This window comes from Dermochelys coriacea, chromosome 10 (assembly GCF_009764565.3).
Source record: "Dermochelys coriacea isolate rDerCor1 chromosome 10, rDerCor1.pri.v4, whole genome shotgun sequence".
Taxonomy (NCBI): Eukaryota; Metazoa; Chordata; order Testudines; family Dermochelyidae; genus Dermochelys; species Dermochelys coriacea.
In genome coordinates this window covers 37,245,670-37,268,662 of record NC_050077.1, presented here as the reverse complement: position 1 = coordinate 37,268,662, position 22,993 = coordinate 37,245,670, and the positions used below count along the sequence as shown (strand labels likewise).

The following is a 22,993-nucleotide window of genomic DNA, read 5'->3' as shown; positions in this document are numbered from 1 at the left end:
TCAGGAATGCCCCAAGTTATAATCCCTGCTCTGACATTGACTTCCTCTGTGACTGTGGGAAAGTCACTTAACAGCTCTGTTCCTCACTTCCTCGCCTGCCTCTCAGGGCTCTGAGGATCACGGGATAGTGGACGTAATGGCTTTGGATAGGGACAGCACTACCTGTGTTCCAAGTGCTATTCTGCAAAGTGGCCACTGCTTTCTGAAATGGAGCTGCAGTGTGTTTATTTGACCAGGATTATCTGCTAGTCACGTGACATGGAGAGGTCACTGCTTGTGCAGTACCTGGAGCTCTTTGAGATGTGTGTCCCTTCGAGGGCTCCACTCCAGGTGAGCCCCATGTGGCTTTGATCAGAGTTTTGGTAGCAGTGCCTGTTCACTCCGTGCCCTACACATCCTCATGCCCAGCAGCAAGGGTACATAGGGCTGCACAGATGAACCTCCCTCGATTCCCTCTCATCTGCCAAGTCCCACAGAGCAAACTCTGAAGCAGAGGACGGGTAATGGAGCTCCCACATCTCAAAGAACAGTTACTGCACAGTGTGAGTAACCCCTCCTCCTTCTTTGAGTAGCATCCCTATGGGAGCTCTGCTGCAGGTGACTTCCCAGCAGTATCCTCATCAGGAGGAGGGAGCACTGGACCGGAGTCCAGTACTGAAGACATGACTCCATTCCCAAGGGCAGCATCTGATCTAGAATAATGAACCACCGCACAGGGTTTGGAAGAGGTGCAGAGGGTATTGACGGTGCAGATCTCAGCAATGGGGCCACATTTAAGTAATGCCATAGAGATAGGTAGCAAGCTCATGAAATGGACTGGAACCTTAGGACAAGGTTGTGTATCGGCAGATTCATAACAAGAAATAACACGTCCAGAAATCCCCCTGGAGAGTGTCTGGGTGAAGATTTTAGACCTGTCAGCAATTGAAACAAACAGCCGGCAAGACTTTTTAAAAGACTTGGTTCTGTCTGATAGGGTTTCAGGAAAAACAATGGAAGATGGATGATTTGGCTGATGTAAAATTCAGAGTACATTTTCAGTCGATACTTAGGTATGGACAAACTGTTAGGTATGGAAAAACACCTTGAGCAGTAACTGGAATTCTTTGAGATGTTTGTACACGTGGATTCTCCATGAGCTGCCCCTCTGGTTTGGAGTTTCTTCTGTAGGACTTCGCACATGAGAAGAAACCGAAGGTGATTTGCCTGCGCAGCCCTATATATCCTCAGTATGGGGCATGAAGAGGTGCAAGTGCATGCATGGGTCCAACGGGCACTGCTACCAAAAATCTGTTATCAAAGGCACATGGGGCACATACACACCTGAAGTGGAGCACCCATAAGGGACTCTACTCAAAGAAGAACTCTGAGATTAATAATCCTACTCCTTCTTCGGGCTGGAAAACTGGGACCAGTTTTAACCTGCTGAAAAAAAACGGGCATATGCCTTTTTTTTATTTTCATTTGCAGATTGTCTTTAAAATACCATCAATGTCTCTGGGACGGCTTCTTTGCTGATTCCAGTGGAGCTCCATCTATTTACACCAGCTGAGGATCTCAGCCAAGCCTTCACCTTTGAACGTGACTATGATGGGTTCAGGTATTAATACCTGGTGGTATGGGCCCCGATGAGGGCCTTACATACCAATTGTACCTTCTCCTCTCTCCACGGTAGAATATCAGAGCTAGTTTTGATTCCACTACAAGTCTAGTGACAAGCTACTGAGCTGAATTCACTTTGGGCCAATGGTTTTTTCTGGGGAGAGATAGCTCAGTGGTTTGGGGAAAGGGGCCTGACCCTGAAGCCCCATCCTGAAGGGGGGAGGGATAGCTCAGTGGTTTGAGCATTGGCCTGCTAATTCCAGGGTTCTGAGTTCAATCCTTGAGGGGGCCGTTTAGGGATCTGAGGCAAAAATTGGAGATTGGTCCTGCTTTGAGCAGGGGGTTGGACTAGATGACCTCCTGAGGTCCCTTCCAACCCGGATATTCTATGATGTTTGGTGGTGAAGGGCTTGCATTGTGATGAACTGCTCATCTTCCTGTATGAGGTACTGTTGGCTTTACCCAACAAAGCTATTCAAAAGAACATTTAAACAGAGATGGCAGCAGCTAGCCCTCAGAACGGTAGCATGTATAACCATTAAGGCACCAATCCTGAAATGTGGGGTGACACCTGTGTCTGCATGGAGCCCAATGGGGCATTACAAGATCTGTGCCTAACCTAGGGGAAAACAGGGGCACTGTCAACATAGAAATCATACTATCCTTATCCTGTTACTAATTACACCTTTGATTACTGCAAACAAATAGTTTTAACATCTAACTTACTGTTCACCCTTTAAATTCTGTTTTCCTGTTGCTGTCACGCAGCTTGGGCCATGAAACTAGATTAGTCAGTTTCACTGTAAGTTTAAAATCCTTTTAATTCTCTGATCCTCCAGCCCTACCACAATGCTGTTGTGTGTGGGTTTCCAATGGTTCAGACAATGGTTTAATTCCCCTGCCAAACCTCCTTCCACTAATTACGGTACACAGTGTCCTTTTAAACAGTCTGCAGGCTGTGGGAAGTCCAGAGTTTAAATTCAGAACCTCATCCCAGTAACATAGGCTATGAAAATGTGCACTATGCATCAGGCCACGAGAAGGAAAAAAGTGATACATTCTCAGCAACACAGCCATCTTTACTATGGACCACAGGAGTTCAAAAAAACAACCTTAGTTAACAAGAGACCTAGTCGCTAATAAAACATCATGCTATTGGAGATACAAGAGAGGCCAATCACAATCACCAGAATAAAATGGTAACCAAAAGAAAGAAAACCCAACAGCACTGTTAAATGCACTATGGGAAATTCTCTGTAGCAAACCTATAATGGCAACATCAGTGAGTGTGAATGTGTGTGTGTGTGTGCACACATGTGTGGGATTTCCTTTTGCCTTTAAAACAAGTAAAAAGGATGTCCGGCTTTCACACAGCTCTAGTGTCTCTTACACTTTTTTTTTTTTAGGGGAAAAAAATCATTTTGTTCCAAGAACTGTGTGCAATAACGTGTTTCTCCAGGTATAGAAACAAGGACAGTTAACAAAACACTCTTCTCTGCAACATCTTTGCAAGCCGCCTCCTTCCCCCATCCACACTCCCCGCGCTGCCTGGAAATCTCTGGCTTATCCTTCAATAAATCCCAAACTTAGATTGTCGGGGGGTGGGGGAGAATTATGTATTGCTGCTGCTGCTTCTCTGTGATTTTTTTCTACTCACTCTTCCTCCCTCCCCCCAAAATATTGACTTTCAAAAATCCCATTCCAGCGACTGCTCTGCCCGGAGGCTGTGAGGTCTCCTGTGCTCCACCCTCATCTCTTGCAGTCAAAAAAACCAAGTCCTGATGTGTCTTTGGTTAAAAAAATCCACAAACAAGTAATACACAGCCCAGTGTGATCGTATTCCACCCAGGGAATGTCTAATGAGAGGGTATCTGAGTAGGAAGGAAGCATTGGAGACGAGCTGTTTGCTCAATGGAAGTTGAGGTTCCTCTAGTTTACCCTGTCCGTTCCCCTCCTCTCATACTGTGGTCGCTGGCCCGTACTGGAACAAAAGAGGGGATGTCTCTTTGATTCGGACATAGAACCGCCCCTCAGGCCAGGCATTGTGGAGCGAGAGGGGTAAGAAGTCATCAGGCAGCCACTGCTCAGTGTCGTCTGACACGAACACTAGTCCAAAGTGATCCAGCTGATCCTCGCTGTAGCAGAAGGCATCTACATTGCCCAGCACATTCCGGGAGACCTCATTCATCTCCATCACCACCAGTTTCACCACCTCTTCTGCTGACATCTTGGTGGTGATGTGCAGCTGCGGAAAGACAGGGGCAGAGAGACAGATGGTCAGTGGGGAATAAGAGAACCGGGAGGTGTCACGAGCCCGCAGCATGAACCAATGCATCCTGAGCAGATCCCTTGCAAGTGAAAGGACTTAGGGACCTAGCCCCAATCCTGCAAATGCTTGCACACAATGTGAAGCATGTGCAGGATTAGGGCCCTAGCTGGGGGCTAATTCTGTCCTTCTTTGTCCTTGTGACAGTCTGATGGGGACTGCCCTCTGAATTTTAAATCACTGACAAGCAGTTAACCTCCTCTCAGCTTGGTGCTGTCAACTACTGTGGGTACGTCTACACTACGAGCTGGAGGTGTCATGGCCAGTTAGAGTAGACATGCCCATGCTAGCTCTGATCCAGCTAGTGTGCTAAGCACTGAGGGTAGCCATGGCGGTGAGAGCAGCAGGAGGGGCTAGCCACCTCCAGTACATACTTACTGTCTTGGATGGCGATGGACTCGGGGCAGCTCTAGCCTCTCCCACTTTGGGGACGACCCTTTATTGTTAGCGTACCAGCTGGATCAGAGTTAGTATGAGTATGTCACCTTGTGTTGGACATGACCTCTCCAGCTTCAAGTGCAGACCTACCCTGTCAGAGGCACAGGCCGGTCCCAATGGTTTGAAGCAGGCAGCTATTCCCATCACCACGGGGGGCCAAGCTCCCGATTCCTTTGGCATACTCATGAGAGCTATGTGCAACACCCTGCAGTGCGGTGTGGTGCAGCTCCTCAGCCAGCCAGTGGGGCTAAGCTGCCTTGCAGCAGCTGAGCACCCAGCCCTGTGTTTTTAGCCTGGCATCCTTGGGGACAGCAGAAAATGCTTTAAAGCAGGTGCATCCTGCCTTTGCAGCACCAAAAGCCAGGCAACTGGGCAGACCGCAACGGGCAGGCTCAGTTTGCACAGAAAGTGATGGTCACTTTTAAAAGGAAAAATAAACTCAAAGAGTCACATTATCCTCTGCTTGTAACGTCCCTGCTAGATAAATAGAGAGCCCTCATTATCTGCACTCCCTCGAGGGCCAGAAAAACCTGCAGACGTCAGTGCTGTCCTTTTCTGCAGTTACAAGGGCAGGAGCGGCAGAGGCTGCTCTGTCAGACCCGTCGCTTTCCCAGAATAGTGAAAGAGATACTTTCAAAGGGAAAGAGGCTCCATGCCTTGAAGGGAGGAAGGGAGCCCACGCCAGAGAAGGGCCAGTGCGAGGGACAGAACACAGCCCTTCCCTGCTCAGGCTTGGGAGAGATGCTGGAGAGAAGACTGAGGCTGAAGGAGTGAAGTAACCCTGTGCATGGGAGGGCAGAAGGGTATGGCAGGCTGAAGTCAGTTGATGGAGAAAGCTAGGAAGAGTCATTTGGAGTGGATTCATAGATGGGGAGGAAACCATCCTTACAGTGAAGGGAGAGTGGTCCCACTTCCGTGAGCAAGAGCAGCCTAGTTGCCAACTTCTTCAGAGCAAGAGAGGAGAGGACCCTTCTTCCTTCTTCCCACACAGGGGCCCCCTTCTGATTGCACAGCTACTTGGCCCTGGGGGCTGAGGGAAGGGAGGGGCTCGCGTGGATCAACTGGGGGAGGGGACGGTGACACAGGATAAAGAGCGGGAACACTGCAGGGAGGATACAATGATGTAGGATAAAGAGCGGGAAGGCTGGGGGAGGGGACAGTGACCCAGGATAAAGACTGGGAAAATTGCGGGGAGGATACAATGACGGGATAAAGAGCAGGAAGGCTGGGGGAGGATGCAATGACGTAGGATAAAGAGCGGGAAGGCTGCGGGAGGGGACAGTGACTCAGGATAAGCCATGGGATCACTGCAAGAGACATTGACCCAGGATACACTGTGGGAATGGTGACCCAGGAGAACACAGAGTCAAAGAATCATAGAATATCAGGGTTGGAAGGGAGCTCAGGAGGTCATCTAGTCCAACCCCCGGCTCAAAGCAGGACCAATCCCCAACTAAATCATCCCAGCCAGGGCTTTGTCAAGCCTGACCTTAAAAACCTCTAAGGAAGGAGATTCCACCACCTCTCTAGGTAACGCATTCCAGTGTTTCACCACCCTCCTGGTGAAAAAGGTTTTTCCTAATATCCAACCTAAACCTCCCCCACTGCAACTTGAGACCATTGCTCCTTGTTCTGTCATGTTGCATTGCATCTAACTGTCAAATTAAACAACTCTCTAGTGGCCCAGAGAGGAGGCCGTGGACTATGGAGCGGTGGAGCATTAGAGGAGGGGAGGGAGGGAGGGAAGATGCATGCCCCTATTGAAATGAGCTCCCTGGACACAGGGTTTCTGCATTGGCCAGTATCTCCACCAACCCCAGCTTCTGGCAAGGCTGCACGCATTGGGAACAGCACAGGCCTGTCTACCTGGCCTGAACTCCTTAGCCCTGATTAGGGGGTGGGGCTTCTGACTAGAGGTCCTATAAAGGTAGCCAGCCAGTCAGGCAGTGGCACAGGAGCTAGCAAACAGAGCTGTAAACAGGGGAGTTTGAGTGGGAGTTTGTATTGTGGTGCTTGTTTGGGGTTTGCTTTTGCTGGGGGGGGGGTGGTCTTTTTGGTGTGGCTTGTGTTTCCCATTAACAGGACTTAGGTGGGAAGGCGATGACAGATACGGAGGCAGCTGTGGGAGTGACTCCTGTAGTGAAAGACACATTGAGGATGACTGGATGTGGAAGCTGTGGTATGTACACGATCCTGGAGGGGGGACCTGTTAAGAGTTTTTTTCTGCATGAAATGCCATCTGATAGAGCTGATGGAGGAAAAGATCCGAGGTTTGGAGATGCAGGTGGAAAGTCTCGTTGAGTTTAGGAAGGGGTTTGAGCAGATGATGGAGCAAAGATATGAGAGGTTTCAGAGTAGCAGCCATGTTAGTCTGTATTCGCAAAAAGAAAAAGAGTACTTGTGGCACCTTAGAGACTAATAAATTTATTAGAGCATAAGCTTTCGTGAGCTACAGCTCACTTCATCGGACTTGTGGCACCTTAGAGACTAATAAATTTATTAGAGCATAAGCTTTCGTGAGCTACAGCTCACTTCATCGGATGCATTTGGCATCAAATGTCTCTAAGGTGCCACAAGTACTCCTTTTCTTTTTGCAAAGATATGAGGTATCTGAAGGGAAAAGCTCAGACTCACAGACGGAAGTAGGGCTGGGGAATTTTGAGGGGAGACTGGGTGAGGAAAGTGGTCAGTGGAAGCATGTGACTAAAAGGACCAGGCAGAGGAAAAGACGGGCTAGTGAAGGAGAAATAGAGCTTAGGAACAGGTTTGCAGAGTTGGAAAATGAAGAAGGGGCTCAGGAGGTACTTGTTGAAGGTGGAAGGGTAAGGAAGAAGAGGAGAGGCTAGTCCTATAGGAAAAGCAGAAGAGTCAAGGGAGACTACACCAAATATGAGCCACAGGAGGATACAGGATGGGTTGAAGAGGATTATAAGGGAAAATAGGAATGAAAAGAACTTGCAGCCAGAGGGAACAGGGGAGAGACTGGAGAATAGCACTGTCACCAGGAAAAGGCAGGTCTATGTGATAGGGGACTCTTTATTGAGAAGAATAGACAGGCCTGTAACTAGAGCTGATCCAGAGAATAGAAGGGTGTGCTGTCTTCCAGGTGCTAAGATACGGGATGTAGACCTGAGGTTGAAAAGGATCCTAAAGGGAGCAGGAAAGAATCCCCTAATTATCCTTCATGTGGGAACAAATGATACGGCTAGATTCTTGCTGGAAAGTATTAAGGGAGACTATGCTAGGCTGGGGAAGACGCTTAAGGAAATTGAGGCTCAGGTGATCTTTAGTGGGATCCTTCCTGTTCCTAGAGAAGGTCAACAAAGGTGTGACAAGATTATGACTGTCAACAGATGGCTTAGGCAGTGGTGCTATAAGGAGGGCTTTGGGATGTATGGCCACTGGGAGGCATTCACAGACAGAGGACAGTTCTCTTGGGATGGACTTCATCTGAGTAGGGAAGGAAATAGACTCTAGGATCAAGGCTGGCACAACTGATAGAGAGAGCTTTAAACTAGGAATTAGGGGGAGATGGTTGGGAGATGTCCAGGTAATCTCCACGCCAGATTTTAGCATTGAGAGGGAAGAAGACGAAGTAAGAAAGGATACAACCGTGGGTAGGAGAATGTATATAAGGAATGAGGGCGGTGTGGATACTAGTCTAATAGGTTATACTGGCTGTAGAATGACTGTGCCTAACAGGGTACAAAATGTGAGCGAGGCCAAACAGCAAAAATTAAGATGTTTGTACACCAATGCGAGGAGCCTAGGTAACAAAATGGAGGAACTAGAGCTACTGGTGCAGGAAGTGAAACCAGATATTATAGGGATAACAGAAACATGGTGGAATAGTAGTCATGACTGGACTACAGGTATTGAAGGGTATGTGCTGTTTAGGAAAGACAGAAACAAAGGTAAAGGTGGTGGGAGCATTGTATATCAATGATGAGGTAGAATGTAAAGAAATAAGAAGCGATGCAATGGATAAGACAGAGTCCGTCTGGGCAAAAATTACATTGGGGAAGATAACTAGTAAAGCCTCTCCTACGATAGTGCTTGGGGTGTGCTATAGACCTCCGGGATCTAATTTGGATATGGACAGAGCCCTTTTTAATGTTTTTAATAAAGTAAATACTAATGGAAACTGCGTGATCATGGGAGACTTTAACTTCCCAGATATAGACTGGAGGACCAGTGCTAGTAATAATAATAGGGCTCAGATTTTCCTAGATGCGATAGAATCATAGAATATCAGGGTTGGAAGGGACCCCAGAAGGTCATCTAGTCCAACCCCCTGCTCAAAGCAGGACCAAGTCCCAGTTAAATCATCCCAGCTAGGGCTTTGTCAAGCCTGACCTTAAAAACCTCTAAGGAAGGAGATTCTACCACCTCCCTAGGTAACGCATTCCAGTGTTTCACCACCCTCTTAGTGAAAAAGTTTTTCCTAATATCCAATCTAAACCTCCCCCATTGCAACTTGAGACCATTACTCCTCGTTCTGTCATCTGCTAAATATGATAGCTGATGGATTCCTTCATCAAGTAGTTGCTGAACCGACTAGAGGGGATGCCATTTTAGATTTAATTTTGGTGAGTAGCGAGGACCTCATAGAAGAAATGGTTGTAGGGGACAATCTTGGCTCAAGTGATCATGAGCTAATTCAGTTCAAACTAAATGGAAGCATTAACAAAAATAAATCTGCAACTAGAGCTTTTGATTTCAAAAGGGCTGACTTTCAAAAATTAAGGAAATTAGTTAGGGAAGTGGATTGGACTGAAGAACTTATGGATCTAAAGGTAGAGGAGGCCTGGGATTACTTTAAATCAAAGCTGCAGAAGCTATCGGAAGCCTGTATCCCAAGAAAGGGGAAAAAATTCATAGGAAGGAGTTGTAAACCAAGCTGGATGAGCAAGCATCTTAGAGAGGTGATTATGAAGAAGCAGAAAGCATACAGGGAGTGGAAGATGGGAGAGATCAGCAAGGAAAGCTACCTAATTGAGGTCAGAACATGTAGGGATAAAGAGAGACAGGCTAAAAGTCGAGTAGAGTTGGACCTTGCAAAGGGAATTAAAACCAATAGTAAAAGGTTCTATAGCCATATAAATAAGAAGAAAACTAAGAAAGAAGAAGTGGGGCCGCTAAACACTGAGGATGGAGTGGAGGTTAAAGATAATCTAGGCATGGCCCAATATCTAAACAAATACTTTGCCTCAGTCTTTAATAAGGCTAAAGAGGATCTTAGGGATAATGGTAGCATGACAAATGGGAATGAGGATATGGAGATAGATATTACCATATCTGAGGTAGAAGCGAAACTCAAACAGTTTAATGGGACTAAATCGGGGGGCCCAGATAATCTTCATCCAAGAATATTAAAGGAATTGGCACCTGAAATTGCAAGCCCATTAGCAAGAATTTTTTAATGAATCTGTAAACTCAGGAGTAGTACCGAATGATTGGAGAATTGCTAATATATTCACTATTTTTAAGAAAGGAAAAAAAAGTGATCCAAGTAACTACAGGCCAGTTAGTTTGACATCTTTAGTATGCAAGATCCTGGAAAAAAATTTGAAGGAGAAATTAGTTAAGGACATTGAAGTCAATGGTAAATGGGACAAAATACAACATGGTTTTACAAAAGGTAGATTGTGCCAAACCAACCTAATCTCCTTTTTTGAAAAAGTAACAGATTTTTTAGATAAAGGAAATGCAGTGGATCTAATTTACCTAGATTTCAGTAAGGCATTTGATACCGTGCCACATGGGGAATTATTAGTTAAATTGGAGAAGATGGGGATCAAAATGAACATCAAAAGGTGGATACGGAATTGGTTAAAGGGGAGACTGCAACGGGTCCTACTGAAAGGCGAACTGTCAGGTTGGAGGGAGGTTACCAGTGGAGTTCCTCAGGGATCGGTTTTGGGACCAATCTTATTTAATCTTTTTATTACTGACCTTGGCACAAAAAGTGGGAGTGTGCTAATAAAGTTTGCAGATGATACAAAGCTGGGAGGTATTGCCAATTCAGAGAAGGATTGGAATATTATACAGGAGGATCTGGATGACCTTGTAAACTGGAGTAATAGTAATAGGATGAAATTTAATAGTGAGAAGTGTAAGGTTATGCATTTAGGGATTAATAACAAGAATTTTAGTTATAAGTTGGGGACGCATCAATTAGAAGTAACGGAAGAGGAGAAGGACCTTGGAGTATTGGTTGATCTTAGGATGACTATGAGCTGCCAATGTGATATGGCTGTGAAAAAAGCTAATGCGGTTTTGGGATGCAGCAGGAGAGGCATTTCCAGTAGGGATAAGGAGGTTTTAGTACCGTTATACAAGGCACTGGTGAGACCTCACCTAGAATACTGTGTGCAGTTCTGGTCTCCCATGTTTAAAAAGGATGAATTCAAACTGGAGTAGGTACAGAGAAGGGCTACTAGGATGATCCGAGGAATGGAAAACCTGTCTTATGAAAGGAGACTTAAGGAGCTTGGCTTGTTTAGCCTAACTAAAAGAAGGTTGAGGGGAGATATGGTTGCTCTCTATAAATATATCAGAGGGATAAATATAGGAGAGGGAGAGGAATTATTTCAGCTCAGCACCAATGTAGACACAAGAACAAATGGGTATAAACTGGCCACCAGGAAGTTTAGACTTGAAATTAGACGAAGGTTTCTAACCATCAGAGGAGTGAAGTTTTGGAATAGCCTTCCAAGGGAAGCAGTGGGGGCAAAAGATCTATCTGGTTTTAAGATTCTACTCGCCATATTTGGGGTTGGGAAGGAATTTTCCTCCAGGGCAGATTGGAGAGGCCCTGGAGGTTTTTCGCCTTCCTCTGTAGCATGGGGCATGGGTGACTTGAGGGAGGCTTCTCTGCTCCTTGAAGTCTTTAAACCACGATTTAAGGACTTCAATAGCTCAGACATAGGTGAGGTTTTTCGTAGGAGTGGGTGGGTGAGATTCTGTGGCCTGCGCTGTGCAGGAGGTCGGACTAGATGATCAGAATGGTCCCTTCTGACCTTAGTGTCTATGAATCTATGAAACTCTCCTGCCATTTCTAGCATCAAACCAGCCACACTGGCGCAGTAAAGGTGGGGTACTGCTGCCAACACAGTGGGTGCCAGCTCCTGTCATCTCAGCCTGCTGGGACGTCGGTGGCCATGCCACACTGTGGAGCAGTGCTGATGGCAGCAGCAAGAGCAGAAAATATTAAGGAGAAAAGCCTCAGTGGGAAGGTTGGACAAACGCAGTATTCTCAGGCCTACGGGCAAAGAGCCCCCTCATTGAGTGCTCCTCCCAAGCCCTATTTACATCGCCAAAGCTGGGCTTTACTGTTGCTGTTCAGAGCAGACTTTCCAGCTGCCCTATGGGCACGGTGATACCTTAACGCTGGTCTCATTGGACAGTCCGGTTTCGTACTGAGGACAGACCCGTAAGGTGGCTGAGCCTGGCTTCTTCCCCCGGTTTACTATGTATCCCGGCTCTGGTGGCTCCTGGAAGGTGCGAGTCCACTCTGCTGAGCGCGTCCGGAAGACAGGTTCAGAGCTTTCAACAGCCTGGCTGTGCTCAGGGCTGAAAGCTGAGCCAGTCTCCAGCCTGAGCAAGCTGCACTGGCCCGCCGTCCTGGTTTCTGTCAGGGAGCTATCGACGGAGCCAGGACAGGACTTCCTGGCCACCTGAAAGAGGGGCTTGGGGAAATCCAAACTGCTAGTGCGGACGCAATAGGCTTGACGCTTCTCTGTGATGCGGAGGAGCTCAATCTGCCGACTGGGGAGCACAAAGTCGCTGTCATACAGCTCTGGGGGTGGGCGGGGCTCCTCCGGGAGCAGCGGTGGGGCTTTGAGTTCATGGCTCTGGAGGACGTCAGGGGAACTGTCCCTCAAGGTTTGGGCAACTTTTCTGCCACAGCACTCAGGCCCCGAGGAGTAAACTAGGTCCAGCTCTTTGGGGCTTTGGGCCCTGCTGGAATCATAATCACTGTCTGTAGCCAGGAACACCTCCGACGAGCCCTCCTCATCCGAGATCCCGTGGGAATCTGCTGGGAGTGAAAAGGAAGAGTAGGGTCATCATTTCTCTGAGTCAATGCAAAAGGCCAGTGAAGCTGTCTGGGTATGATTTGAAGTCCAGGCAGCAAAAACCAGAAGGCATCACCCCCCTACTGCGGGCCGAGATATTTGTGCCTCTACATTGGGTAAGTTGATTTAGTCAATGTCTGGCTGCAAGGGTCACAAGTGAGCAAATCTATGAGTCTGAAGGCAAGAAATAGCTTTATCCTCTAGGCTTCTGATTTTCAGCTTTTATTGACATTTACTAGTGAAAGCCTATGGCCAGAATTAAAATCAGAGCCACTAAATAAATATCAATTTGAACAACCAGAATGTGACATTTACCAGGTGGCTTCAGTCCTCCCCACTGTTAGCATTGTTCCAGCTCCTGGTCCATTTCCCCTACACTGCACAGCTGGAGATGGATCTATTCACTCAGCATGAGAGCTGCAGAAAAATTACGCTTCCTGAGTTAACATTCCACCCTCCTCCTTGACTTCTGGCAAACAACCCCCAAACCACTGTGTCGGAGTTCTCAAGGCCCATCTTTGACTCCTCCTTCCCAGTGCTGCTCGTTCGTTCACGGGCAGTGCCTACTTAACACGGGGCTCATGGTACTCATTCAGCTATGTAAATGCCACCCTGGCTTTGCAGCTGTCTGCTACCTCTTGCTTTTCAGAGCCCTGTGCACTGAGTCAGAGAAATATGCCAAGCCATCTGAGTGATCTGGATTCTAGTCTACCCCCTGATTCATGAACGCAGCTGTTGGCTATGTTCTGATTCCAGGCAGCCAGTTGCGATGTGGGTCCCCAACCCAGCTCCTCGAACCTTTATCACTGGTGATGGTACTGGAGACAGGATACACCTAGATTTATTTTCCAGATCCCAGGTGGAGTCTGCAGTGCTGTTACTTAGAGGCATCTGTTATGACTTGTGAGCTGAGCCAACTGGGTATGAAAGCTATTGAAATTGTACTTGGATAATCAGCTGTTTGGGGCAGAACCTGTCTTTTTTGTGTGTGTGCCTAGCACAATGGAGCTCAGATCCATGAATGAGCCTTCTAGGAACCATAATAATAATAAAGAATAATAAAGCATATAGAGCATATGTGGAATAATTAGATACCATCATTACAGAGTCATTTTTCTATTCATAGCCTTAATCCAAGCATCAGATGGGATCTGGGTAGCAAAACCTTCCACTCTAACCTGATAGGCTTCCATGAAGTATCAGAGAATGCCAGACCCATTGGACTTTGAAAACTCACCAGTCAGATTTCATTCACAGAATATTTACAAGCAGCTGCAACATTCCCAGTTGTATGATACACATGAACTGACTAGGCACCACCTGGCTATGTGCTTCATGACGTGCCAGGATTCCTCACCAGAGTTGAACTTGCGGCTGGTTTCTGGAGATGGGGTAGGTGAGGGGAGGTAGTCCAAGTGCGATGACCTGGACTGTGTTTTCTCCTTCATTGCACTGCTGGATTTATTGAGAAACCAGATGAGAGGTAAGCCACAAGACGGCTGCTTGTACCGGGCGTGCTGCAAGGCGTCCATCATCCAGCGCATCTCACGCCAGATCTCCTCCATTTGCTGCAGGGAGAAAGATAAAGAACCCATTTAAAAAAAATAACAGGTCTCTCCCTGGTCCCAAACAACCACAGGCAAGGTCACACGTCCCTGGTACTGGGATAATAGTGCCAGAAACATCTCCGAGGGGAGTCTTTTCCCAGAGGATGGCACTGCTGTCTCATGAGCCCCAGAATCCCTTGGACATAACAGCACATAGCAATTGTGTAAGGTGTTTCATCTGCTGATCTGAAAGCACTTTGTAAAGGTGGGGTGAGAAGCTATCTATACATCTCAGGTACTGAGCTGGCCCCCATGCCAGGCATCTGAGTGCCTCACAATCTTTAGTGTATTGACCCTCACAATGCCCCAGGGGTAGGGGAGGGCTGTTATCCCGGTTGTACAGAGGGGAATCAAGGACATCTGTGGCAGATCAGGGAATTGAACCCAGATCTCCCATGTCCTAGCCACTGGGCCATGCTTCCTCTCCCCTGTCAAAAGAGGAACTGCAGCTCAGAGTGGTGACAGTGTTATCCCAGTACCAGGGACGTGTGACCTTGCCTGTGGTTGTTTGGGACCAGGGAGAGTTCCTTTGAGGTTCTGGGCCTGTGAGCTGTAGATGATGCACAGCTAGCAGAGGGAGATCCATGCCAGATCATACCAACCTAAAGTGGGTAATCTGATGATGGACAATGGACCCTCTGGACAACCTGTACAGGGTGCATAGAATGCTGGCATGGCAGCCCAGTCCTGAGCAGGTCCTACCCACTGTGCCCCTCTTCTGCCACACACCTGTATGTAGTCCTGAACCTGCTGGTGCCTCTGCTTAGCTGTGGAGAGCTCAGCATCTGAGAAGGCTTCCCTGAGGCTCTGCTGGGAAAGGAGAGACTCCAGCTCCAAGAGCGCGGACACTTGGCAATACTGGCTGATGAACTCTCGGTCATACGTGAAGAAGTGAACTGGAAAAGCAAAAGGTGAGAGGGGAAGGGCATGCGATGGTGGGAGTGGCACTGCGAGGTGGGAATGGCTGATGCTGTGTGAACAGACTGAACTCGTCAGAGATGCATCAAGGACTCCAAGGGCAGGACTGCACACACATGAAGGCTGAATTCTGCCCAGACCACATGAGGGGAGGGTGTTCTCCATTACTGAGGGTGAAACCCACAGCTGGGGAAAGCAGAACTGAATGAGTATGGACAAAAGCCCATCTTTTGCTATCATTGCTAGCTCTGCAACAGCTCCCATGCTGCAGTGCCAGCCCAGGTCCAGGTACTGGATTTAGCATTATTTCAGTGAAGTGACATCCTTTATGGAGGTGGCTGGAATGGGCTGGAACCTGGCCCTCCTCGCAGGTATATCTGAGCTGTAACGAGGGGCAGCCATTGTTCTCTCCCCCTGGTGGCTGCCCAGAGGAATGCAGAGAGTGCATGACGGGGGCTGAGCTGGGATACCAGAGAGATGCAATGGCTGCTGCACCTGCCATTCACTGTCACTGTGCTGCTAGCATCTAACACGCTGCAATCTGAAGAGCTTGGGGGTGAACAAACTAGTGTGGTTAGCAGTCCAGGCAGCTGGAAAGACCTCACTCAGCAGCATCACCTACAAAAGCAAAAGGCTTGTTCTTGTAAGCCCTGAGTGGACCCAGCAGACTGAGCCATTTCAGTCTGCCCTCATCAGCAAGCTGCGTGGCAAAAGCAGGCTTTGTACCTAGAGCAGCTACCCCAGCGCCTTGCTTTTCTGGAGCCACAGTCCTGCTTTCTCCCCTGGAGCCCCTGGCTCCTGCAGACACTACAGGACAATCCCACTTAACAAGGACAGCAAGAGACTTTCCCCTTGCACCACACAGGAGAGATCAAGGTGGATCACTGTGACATGGGAGAAGATATCCACCTCTCCATGGAGGTATCAGCACTCCTGTTACCAAGGACAGGCAAGACAATCACAAAGCCCACAACAGTGTGAGTTCCCGCCCACTCCCTGGCACCTGAGAAGCTTTGAGAACCCCTCCTGCACATTTTCCTTCCCTGGGGGACCTGCACCCCACCAGACTCTAAAAGCTCCTCTTCCAGGAACTCCAATAGCCCTCTCTAAGGTGGGTTTGCTCCTGCCCTGACTGTGGTGGTGCTCAGCACTGACGTGACATTCTAAATCCCTGGAAGGCTAACTCCTCCCAGCTAGCTTTTTTAGGGCAGGGGAACGTGCCCCTAAGCAGTGGGAAGGCACTGCCTATCACTGCAGGGCCCAAAGGCTTGTGAAGGGTCTCGTGGGGAAGGAAGGCAGGAGAAGGGCAAGATGGAAGTATTCTGGAGCAGTACTGTGCAGGTCACAGTCAGATCCAAGATTAGAGGACACAGGAGGCAGGGATGGTTGGGCTTCCTCTGCTGACTTTCTTACCTAGCTCAAAGATCTGGAGAGGCAGCGTGAGGAAGCCAGAGCGAGGGGTGTATGGGCTGTTCTGGCCCGGAGCAGTGCAGACATCATCTGATGGAGGAAGCAGCAGGAGAAAGGAGACTTGTCCCCCGAAGTCTAGCACCTCCTGACTGTACAGACGGAAATCTTTAGCCTGCAGAATTCAAAGAGAAAAGCAGAAACAATGCGTTATTTCCGCCAGCGTAACCAGAGCTGTGCAAAATCATCGCCCCTCTTCGTCTTAGACAGGAATGTCCCAAAGTGTGGCTGATGGCAGAGCGCTCCCCTGCCCACTGAGCATGCTTTGAGCGTCACCACTTCCCATATGACAAAGGCCCCCAATGGACCTCCCCACTGAGGGGGAGATAATTAGCATCCGTCATTTACTCCCCAGGTGCCAGGTTCCATTGCTTTGTTATGCTGTATTACCATTCCAAATCCTCTTTGTTCTGGGATAGCTTGGACACCTCACCTCCTCTGATAGCCTCTATGCTGCTGATACAAGTCGACTTCCTTAGAGCAAAATCCAAGAGAGAGAGAGAGAGAGACCCTCCACACACCCCTGCAGTGACCTCAGCCCCAATCCAGCAAGGTATTTATGCATGTACCTAATGTTAAGCATTAGGATGCTCACCTGCCTATGGACCTTGCTGAATCAGGATCCTGGGTTGGAAATTGAATGGGGGAAAAGGGATCAGTTCTCAGTGTGCCACAGTGAGTCCAGCTCCTACCAGAGGTTAGCTGGAAGAGGGGTCCCATCACTGAAGTGAACTGAAACAAGTTGCCTCAGGCAGAGCCAGGTGCTATTGCCAATCAAAACACAACTGTTTTGTTTTGGGCCCCAGGGCAGTTACTGAGGAGGTGCCGAACTCGGAGAGCAGCTCCCAGCTCTGCCTCTGGGGCAGGGACTGAGACATGCTTGTAGCCGCACAAACTCAATTCAGTTTGTGGGGCAAGGGAATACAATGAACACTTTAACCACATAGGGGCCAATCCCGCCTCCAGAGGCTGAGACAGCTGGTTTGCCACGGCACAAGCCAGCTGGCTGTGCAGACCACAGCTCCCGCCATTCCTCCCATACCCTTCAGCTCCCACTTTTACCTCTTGCAGGGGGATGTTGACCAGGTTCACTAGCTCCTTAATGGCCCCTTGGAGCTCCTGATACAAGGGGTTCTGGGAAGTCTCAAACTCTGGCTCAGTGGGACTTGGCTCCTCCAAATTGGCCAGGTTCTGTAGCCACTCCCACTCCTCCCTGGAGAGCAAGAGACAAGCACAGAGAGAAACCAGAGACTCGCCATCATTCAGGACTGTCCACAGCCATGTGTCAGTGAGCATGCATTAGCAGGTATGTACTGTGAACCATGGCATTCATCCCTGAAATGCAGCCTAAGCTTCACCTTCCTTTGGGGAGGTATCTGGTAGCCAGCAGCTCCTCCTAACAATCTCCTAGCGGGTGAAAGAGCTAGAGGGAAGAGCACAGTGCCTTGGTTTAAATCTCGGCTACAGAGGATAGCACTGGGTCATGGTTTAATTATAGCTCACAGAGCAGCCGGTGCCTTGGATGTCCCAGGCAGCAATGGACTGGGTCTGGAGCAGAATGTAAAGCTAACGTCAGGGATGACAGTGTGGGAGAGGCAGGTAGCAAAGGTGGGATTTTGGGGTCTGGATTCGAGAAATGATCTTGGCTGGCCAAGCTAAGCCACTCAGGACTTCAGCGGCTGTGCATGCCCACCTAGAGATGTTGGGATTGGTCCGTATTTTCACATGGCAAAGGATGTTGGGTAACTGTTCAGGCACCAGCACTCGGATCTGGTCTACTGCACTGCAGAGCTTTAGATAGCCCAGGTAGAGGCCTGGAGCAAGGGCTTGGCTGCTTCTCTGGTGGTAAGCCAGCTTGTCCTGAGGAGAAAGAAGAGGTCAACATAAAGCATCTCACATGGCAGGACTCTCCCTCACACTCTTCCGCTCTACCTCTACACACAATCTGCAGATGGACCATGGCAGGACTGGGGCTGTCAGGGGTAGCTCTGAGGAAACTTGCCCTTTTGGAGTCCTCGGCAGAGGAGTGAACAGACCTGGATAAATTAAGAACCAAACCAGGCCTCAGCCTCACACTGAACCGCGTGTGCAGTTTGAATGAGTTCTGTTCAGCCATTTCATCTGCACTTCCAGTCTTCAGCCAGGACCAGCGCCCCAAAAGCAGAGAGCTGGAAGGACTGGCAACCACACAAAAGAGCCTGTTGTCAGATTGCCAGCCCCATGTTGCAATTCCCCGAGATTCGAAAGCCTCACAACCAAACTTTTTGTGGTTTGCCTGCTGCTAATCCTAGCTGGCACTGACAATGGCTTTGTGTCAGCTGCCTCAAGAGCCCCTTGTACAGGTGCTTGAGGAGATCTTTTCAAGACAGACACATGTCTGAAGGGAAGAGAAAGGAGAGAGGCTGCAGTACGAGAATCAGAGAGTGCAAAGACAAAGGTAAGGCCAGGTCATCAGGGAAGAGGAAATTCTTTGCAGAGATTTGCTAACAGGCTGCGGAAAGAAACAGCCCAGGGAAGCAAAAAGAGCAACTTGTATAAAAAAAAAGTAAACAAGTATTCGGAGAACTAAATACCACATTGAGGGGACTCGCCACAGACTGCTCAGGAGACGCAGAGCCCAGATCGGCTCATGAGCCTTATTCTCCTAAAACTTCCCATGATTCCTCTCCCCCCTCCAAGCCCTCCTTTGGCATGAGAATGGCCACCTGCATTGTTATCAGTAGCATATCCAGAGAGGTGGGCTCTTCCGGAGAGGAGATGGACTTGCGGCTTGTCTGCAGCTTGGAGAGTGGGATCCAGCGGACGCTCTCAAAGGTCTGGTTGGTTTTCACCTCCTTCAGTGTCACTATCAAGATGTTGCCCTGCTTGTCTTTGATTGGCTCAAAGAAGACCTGTCCCAGATCCTGGATTCCTAGCAGCCCCTTCATAGACATAGATAGGAGACTTGTTATGAGGCAGCACTGACTGACCTGGCTCTGCAGGAAGCTAGCCACTCCATATCCTGAGAGAAGGCTGTTTCTGTGTCTGGGGAGGGGGCTGGAGTGGTGGGTTATGAAGGGCATGGGCATCCTTTGTCTATGTAGTCTTGGCCGGGGCATGCATGGGGGACCCTCTTCATATACCACCCTACACCCCTCAGCTGCACATTTAGCCTGGCAGACTTGGAGAGGACAAAGAAAGTGATAATGGTCCAGGGCACTGGTAAGACTGGCGGGCTAAAACCCTGGGTTATCATTAGGGCTCTACCAAATTCACGGTCCATTTCAGTCAATTTCATGGTCATAGGCTTTAAAAAATCATAAGTTTCATGATTTCAGCTATTTAAATCTGAAATTTCACAGTGTTGTCATTTTAGAGGTCCTGACCCAAAAAGGAGTTGTGGGAGGGTGGGGGTCGCAAGGTTATTATAGTGTGGGTTGCAGTACTGATACTCTTACTTCTGCACTGCTGCTGGCAGCAGCACTGCCTTCAGCGCTGGGCAGCTGGAGAGCAGCAGCTGCAGGCCAGAAGTCCAGCTCTGAATACAGAGCCACCAGCAGCTGCAGTGCAGAAGTAAGAATGGCATGGTATTGTATTCCCACACTTACTTCTGTGCTGCTGCCCACAGAGCTGGGCCCTCAGACAGCAGCTGCACAGCTCTGAAGGCAGCAGTGCAGAAGTAAGGGTGGCAATATCATACCATGCCATCCTTACTTCTGCGTTGCTGTTGGAGGCGGCTCTGCCTTCAGAGCTGAGCTCCCGGCTTGCCGCCACCACTCTCCGGCCTTCCAGCTTTGAAGGCAGCACAGAAGTAAGAGTGGCAATACCACAACCTCCCTAAAATAACTTGTGACACCCCTGCAACTCCCTTTTGGGTCAGGACCCCAATTTGAGAAATGCTGGTCTCCCTGGTGTAATCTGTATAATATAGGGTAAAAGCACACAAAAGACTAAACTTCACCAGGGAAGACCAGATTCCACGGTCCGTGATGCGTTTTCCATAGCCGTGAATTTGGTAGGGCCCTAGTTATCATCCAACTTGGATCTCCCAAAACTTGGATCACCCAACTTGGATCTCGCTAGTTATCATCAAAATTGGATCTCCTAGTCTATCACACACTAGGTCCTTATGTTCCGCTAAGTAGGGTAGGGAGTGACTGGGTGTGTCTCGCGGCATCACGTCCATGTAATACTGCAGTAGGATTCCCAGGTCGGAATGTCCCCCTGCTGACATTACTGGATTGGTACAGCAAGCCTGTCTTGATAAGAGATGCCCCACACAGCGGGGCTGTTGGGCCCACTGCTTCCTTCTCATGCACCTCCTCTCACCTGCATTTGTGAGATGGCCAACAGCATCTTGAAGCGCGTCTGCAGGACGCAGGAGCAGGATGACTGGGAGACGGTGAGACACTGACGCAGCCACAAGATCTCATCCCACATGCAGGCCACCTGCAGTGTATGGAGCAGAGCCATCAACAACACACCCCCACCTAGGATTTTATAACACGCCTGTCACCCAGGAGACCTGTTCAACCCCCAGTAATGTCAGCACAGCTCAGAGACGAGGGACAGCTACACAGTACAAGAGCAAAAATAAAACACTGGATTTGTGTAGATCCTACATAAATTTTGTCCGTGCATTTTAACATTTCTGCAATCAAGGCCTTTTTAAACCTACATCTGGGACATCCTAGAGGGTGCTCCTCAGCAGATTAGAACCATTTTAAGATATGGGAGACCAAATGCTGGTCTTGAACTACTTGGCAGCATCCCTTTCCACCACTTCAGTGCTGCCTCCGGAACACGCTGCACTACAGCGGTATTCTGCATGCCTGCTTCTGCATGAGCCTACGGAGGTGACAACGCTGGTCCTTCAATCCTGCTGCTGCAGTAAAAGGCAGCAGTGACACAGACAAACACAAGGCTGCTGACAAAGAGGCAGAATATCCCTTCAGAGAAAGGTGGTACAAATCCGCAGCAGCATAGATGGGTGGCACACAATGGGCACACACAAGGGGGGTTCTATGTGGGCTACTGCAAGCAGATATGTTGTGTTTCTTCTCCATTAAAGGCTTCAGGCATGTCGTCAGTGCTTGGGCTGTGTGGAAGCATCTTCCAGGAGGTTGCTCCATTAGTACAGAAAGTGGGACAAGCTACAGTCCTAGAACAGGTTTCAGAGTAGCAGCCGTGTTAGTCTGTATTCGCAAAAAGAAAAGGAGTACTTGTGGCACCTTAGAGACTAACAAATTTATTAGAGCATAAGCTTTCGTGAGCTACAGCTCACTTCATCGGATGCATTTGATGAAGTGAGCTGTAGCTCACGAAAGCTTATGCTCTAATAAATTTGTTAGTCCTAGAACAGTCGCCCCAACTGGTGTCAATGGCTGCCAATTGGAGGTTGGCATTAGTCATACAGCTTGATTCATGCTGGCTCTGCCAGTGTCTCACTGCAATGAGCTCTCCATGGTATTCTATAGCCATGCTGTGTAGAACACATGAGGGTAGCATCACAGAGAAATGTCCAGAGACAACATCAGGAAGCCCAGGAGCTGCCAGATGTGCAGTGGTCTGTATCCTTGGTGTAAGTCACAGAAGTAGCACTCACTAATTTCATCCACCTAGGCTGCCACTGACATGGTGCAACTGTTCTCAGCCCAGCTAAACCTCAGCCCTCAGGACAAACCCAGGTCCAGTTAGCTGAGGGTGAAAGAACTGCAGTAGTAAATCATTATGGGGCTACTACATCTATTCAGCAATAGAAATGGAACAAGGCTGGCTTCAGACACTGGTAGGTAAAATCTGAGTCTTTCCTTGATCTTGTTAAAAGAATCCCGCAGCAAAGCACTTAACTGGATGGTGTACTGCCCTGAGCCCTAATTTCACCAGTGCCTGAACAGTGGCGGCGTAGGAAAGGTGGCCTGCAATCACAGGTGCTAAGGCCATAGCACGCAAGACAGAGCAGCCACATGTGTTACCTTGGTGAACCAAAGGAAGTCCTGCATGAGTAGGCAGGAGTAGGTGTCATCTATCTCCACCACAGGGATCTGATCCTCATGTGTCACCAGGATGTTGTCATCTTTGTAGAAGATAGAGGTGAGATACAGGCCCCTGTGGTGAGAGAGGAGACAGATTTTGGGAGAAAGCCTGTTATTGCTGCGGGGTAGGTTAGTTTCCAAAGGTGTCTTTTTCCCAGAGTGCACAGGGGAGCCTAGAAGCAGGGATTTCGAGATGCAGGAAAGCAGAGAAGATGTGTATAAGAGCAAGGTGAAAGATTTCCTAAATGACTGTTTTCTGCAGCCCCTCAGAGGTCCACTGTCCCCGGTGCTGAGTGCAAGCCAGTGGCCAGCTCCACTTGCTGACTGGCTCATCCCTGAGGACGAGCCCATCTCCTCCAAGAGCAGAAACAGCTTTTGCTATTGAAGCCCAGGTTTTTCATTAAGTTTTGCTTTTGTTTTTATCACATGCAGGAAGCCAAGTCCAGGCCGCTTTACACCATGACAGTGTGGTATGAGTCTCCGATGGGAGACACGCTCCCAGATATTAGAACACAAGAGCGGCCATACTAGGTCAGACCAATG

General features: G+C 48.7%; 1 protein-coding gene across 6 annotated transcripts in view; it reads right to left on the bottom strand.

The window, feature by feature from the left end:
* Positions 1-2,660: 2,660 nt before the first annotated feature.
* LOC119862993 (ankyrin repeat and fibronectin type-III domain-containing protein 1-like) overlaps positions 2,661-22,993 on the bottom strand; it is a 617,559-nt gene continuing 597,226 nt past the window's right edge. For all 6 annotated transcript variants that reach the window (XM_043493659.1, XM_038420625.2, XM_038420633.2 and 3 more), the window contains 10 exons: positions 22,391-22,523; positions 20,745-20,864; positions 19,142-19,357; positions 18,130-18,296; positions 17,499-17,649; positions 16,383-16,551; positions 14,781-14,947; positions 13,802-14,012; positions 11,752-12,407; positions 2,661-3,847 (listed from right to left, as the gene is read on the bottom strand). In XM_043493659.1, coding sequence (XP_043349594.1) covers positions 3,560-3,847; positions 11,752-12,407; positions 13,802-14,012; positions 14,781-14,947; positions 16,383-16,551; positions 17,499-17,649; positions 18,130-18,296; positions 19,142-19,357; positions 20,745-20,864; positions 22,391-22,523 — 2,278 coding nt within the window. In that variant the 3' untranslated portion in view covers positions 2,661-3,559. The remainder of the gene's footprint in view (positions 3,848-11,751; positions 12,408-13,801; positions 14,013-14,780; positions 14,948-16,382; positions 16,552-17,498; positions 17,650-18,129; positions 18,297-19,141; positions 19,358-20,744; positions 20,865-22,390; positions 22,524-22,993) is intronic.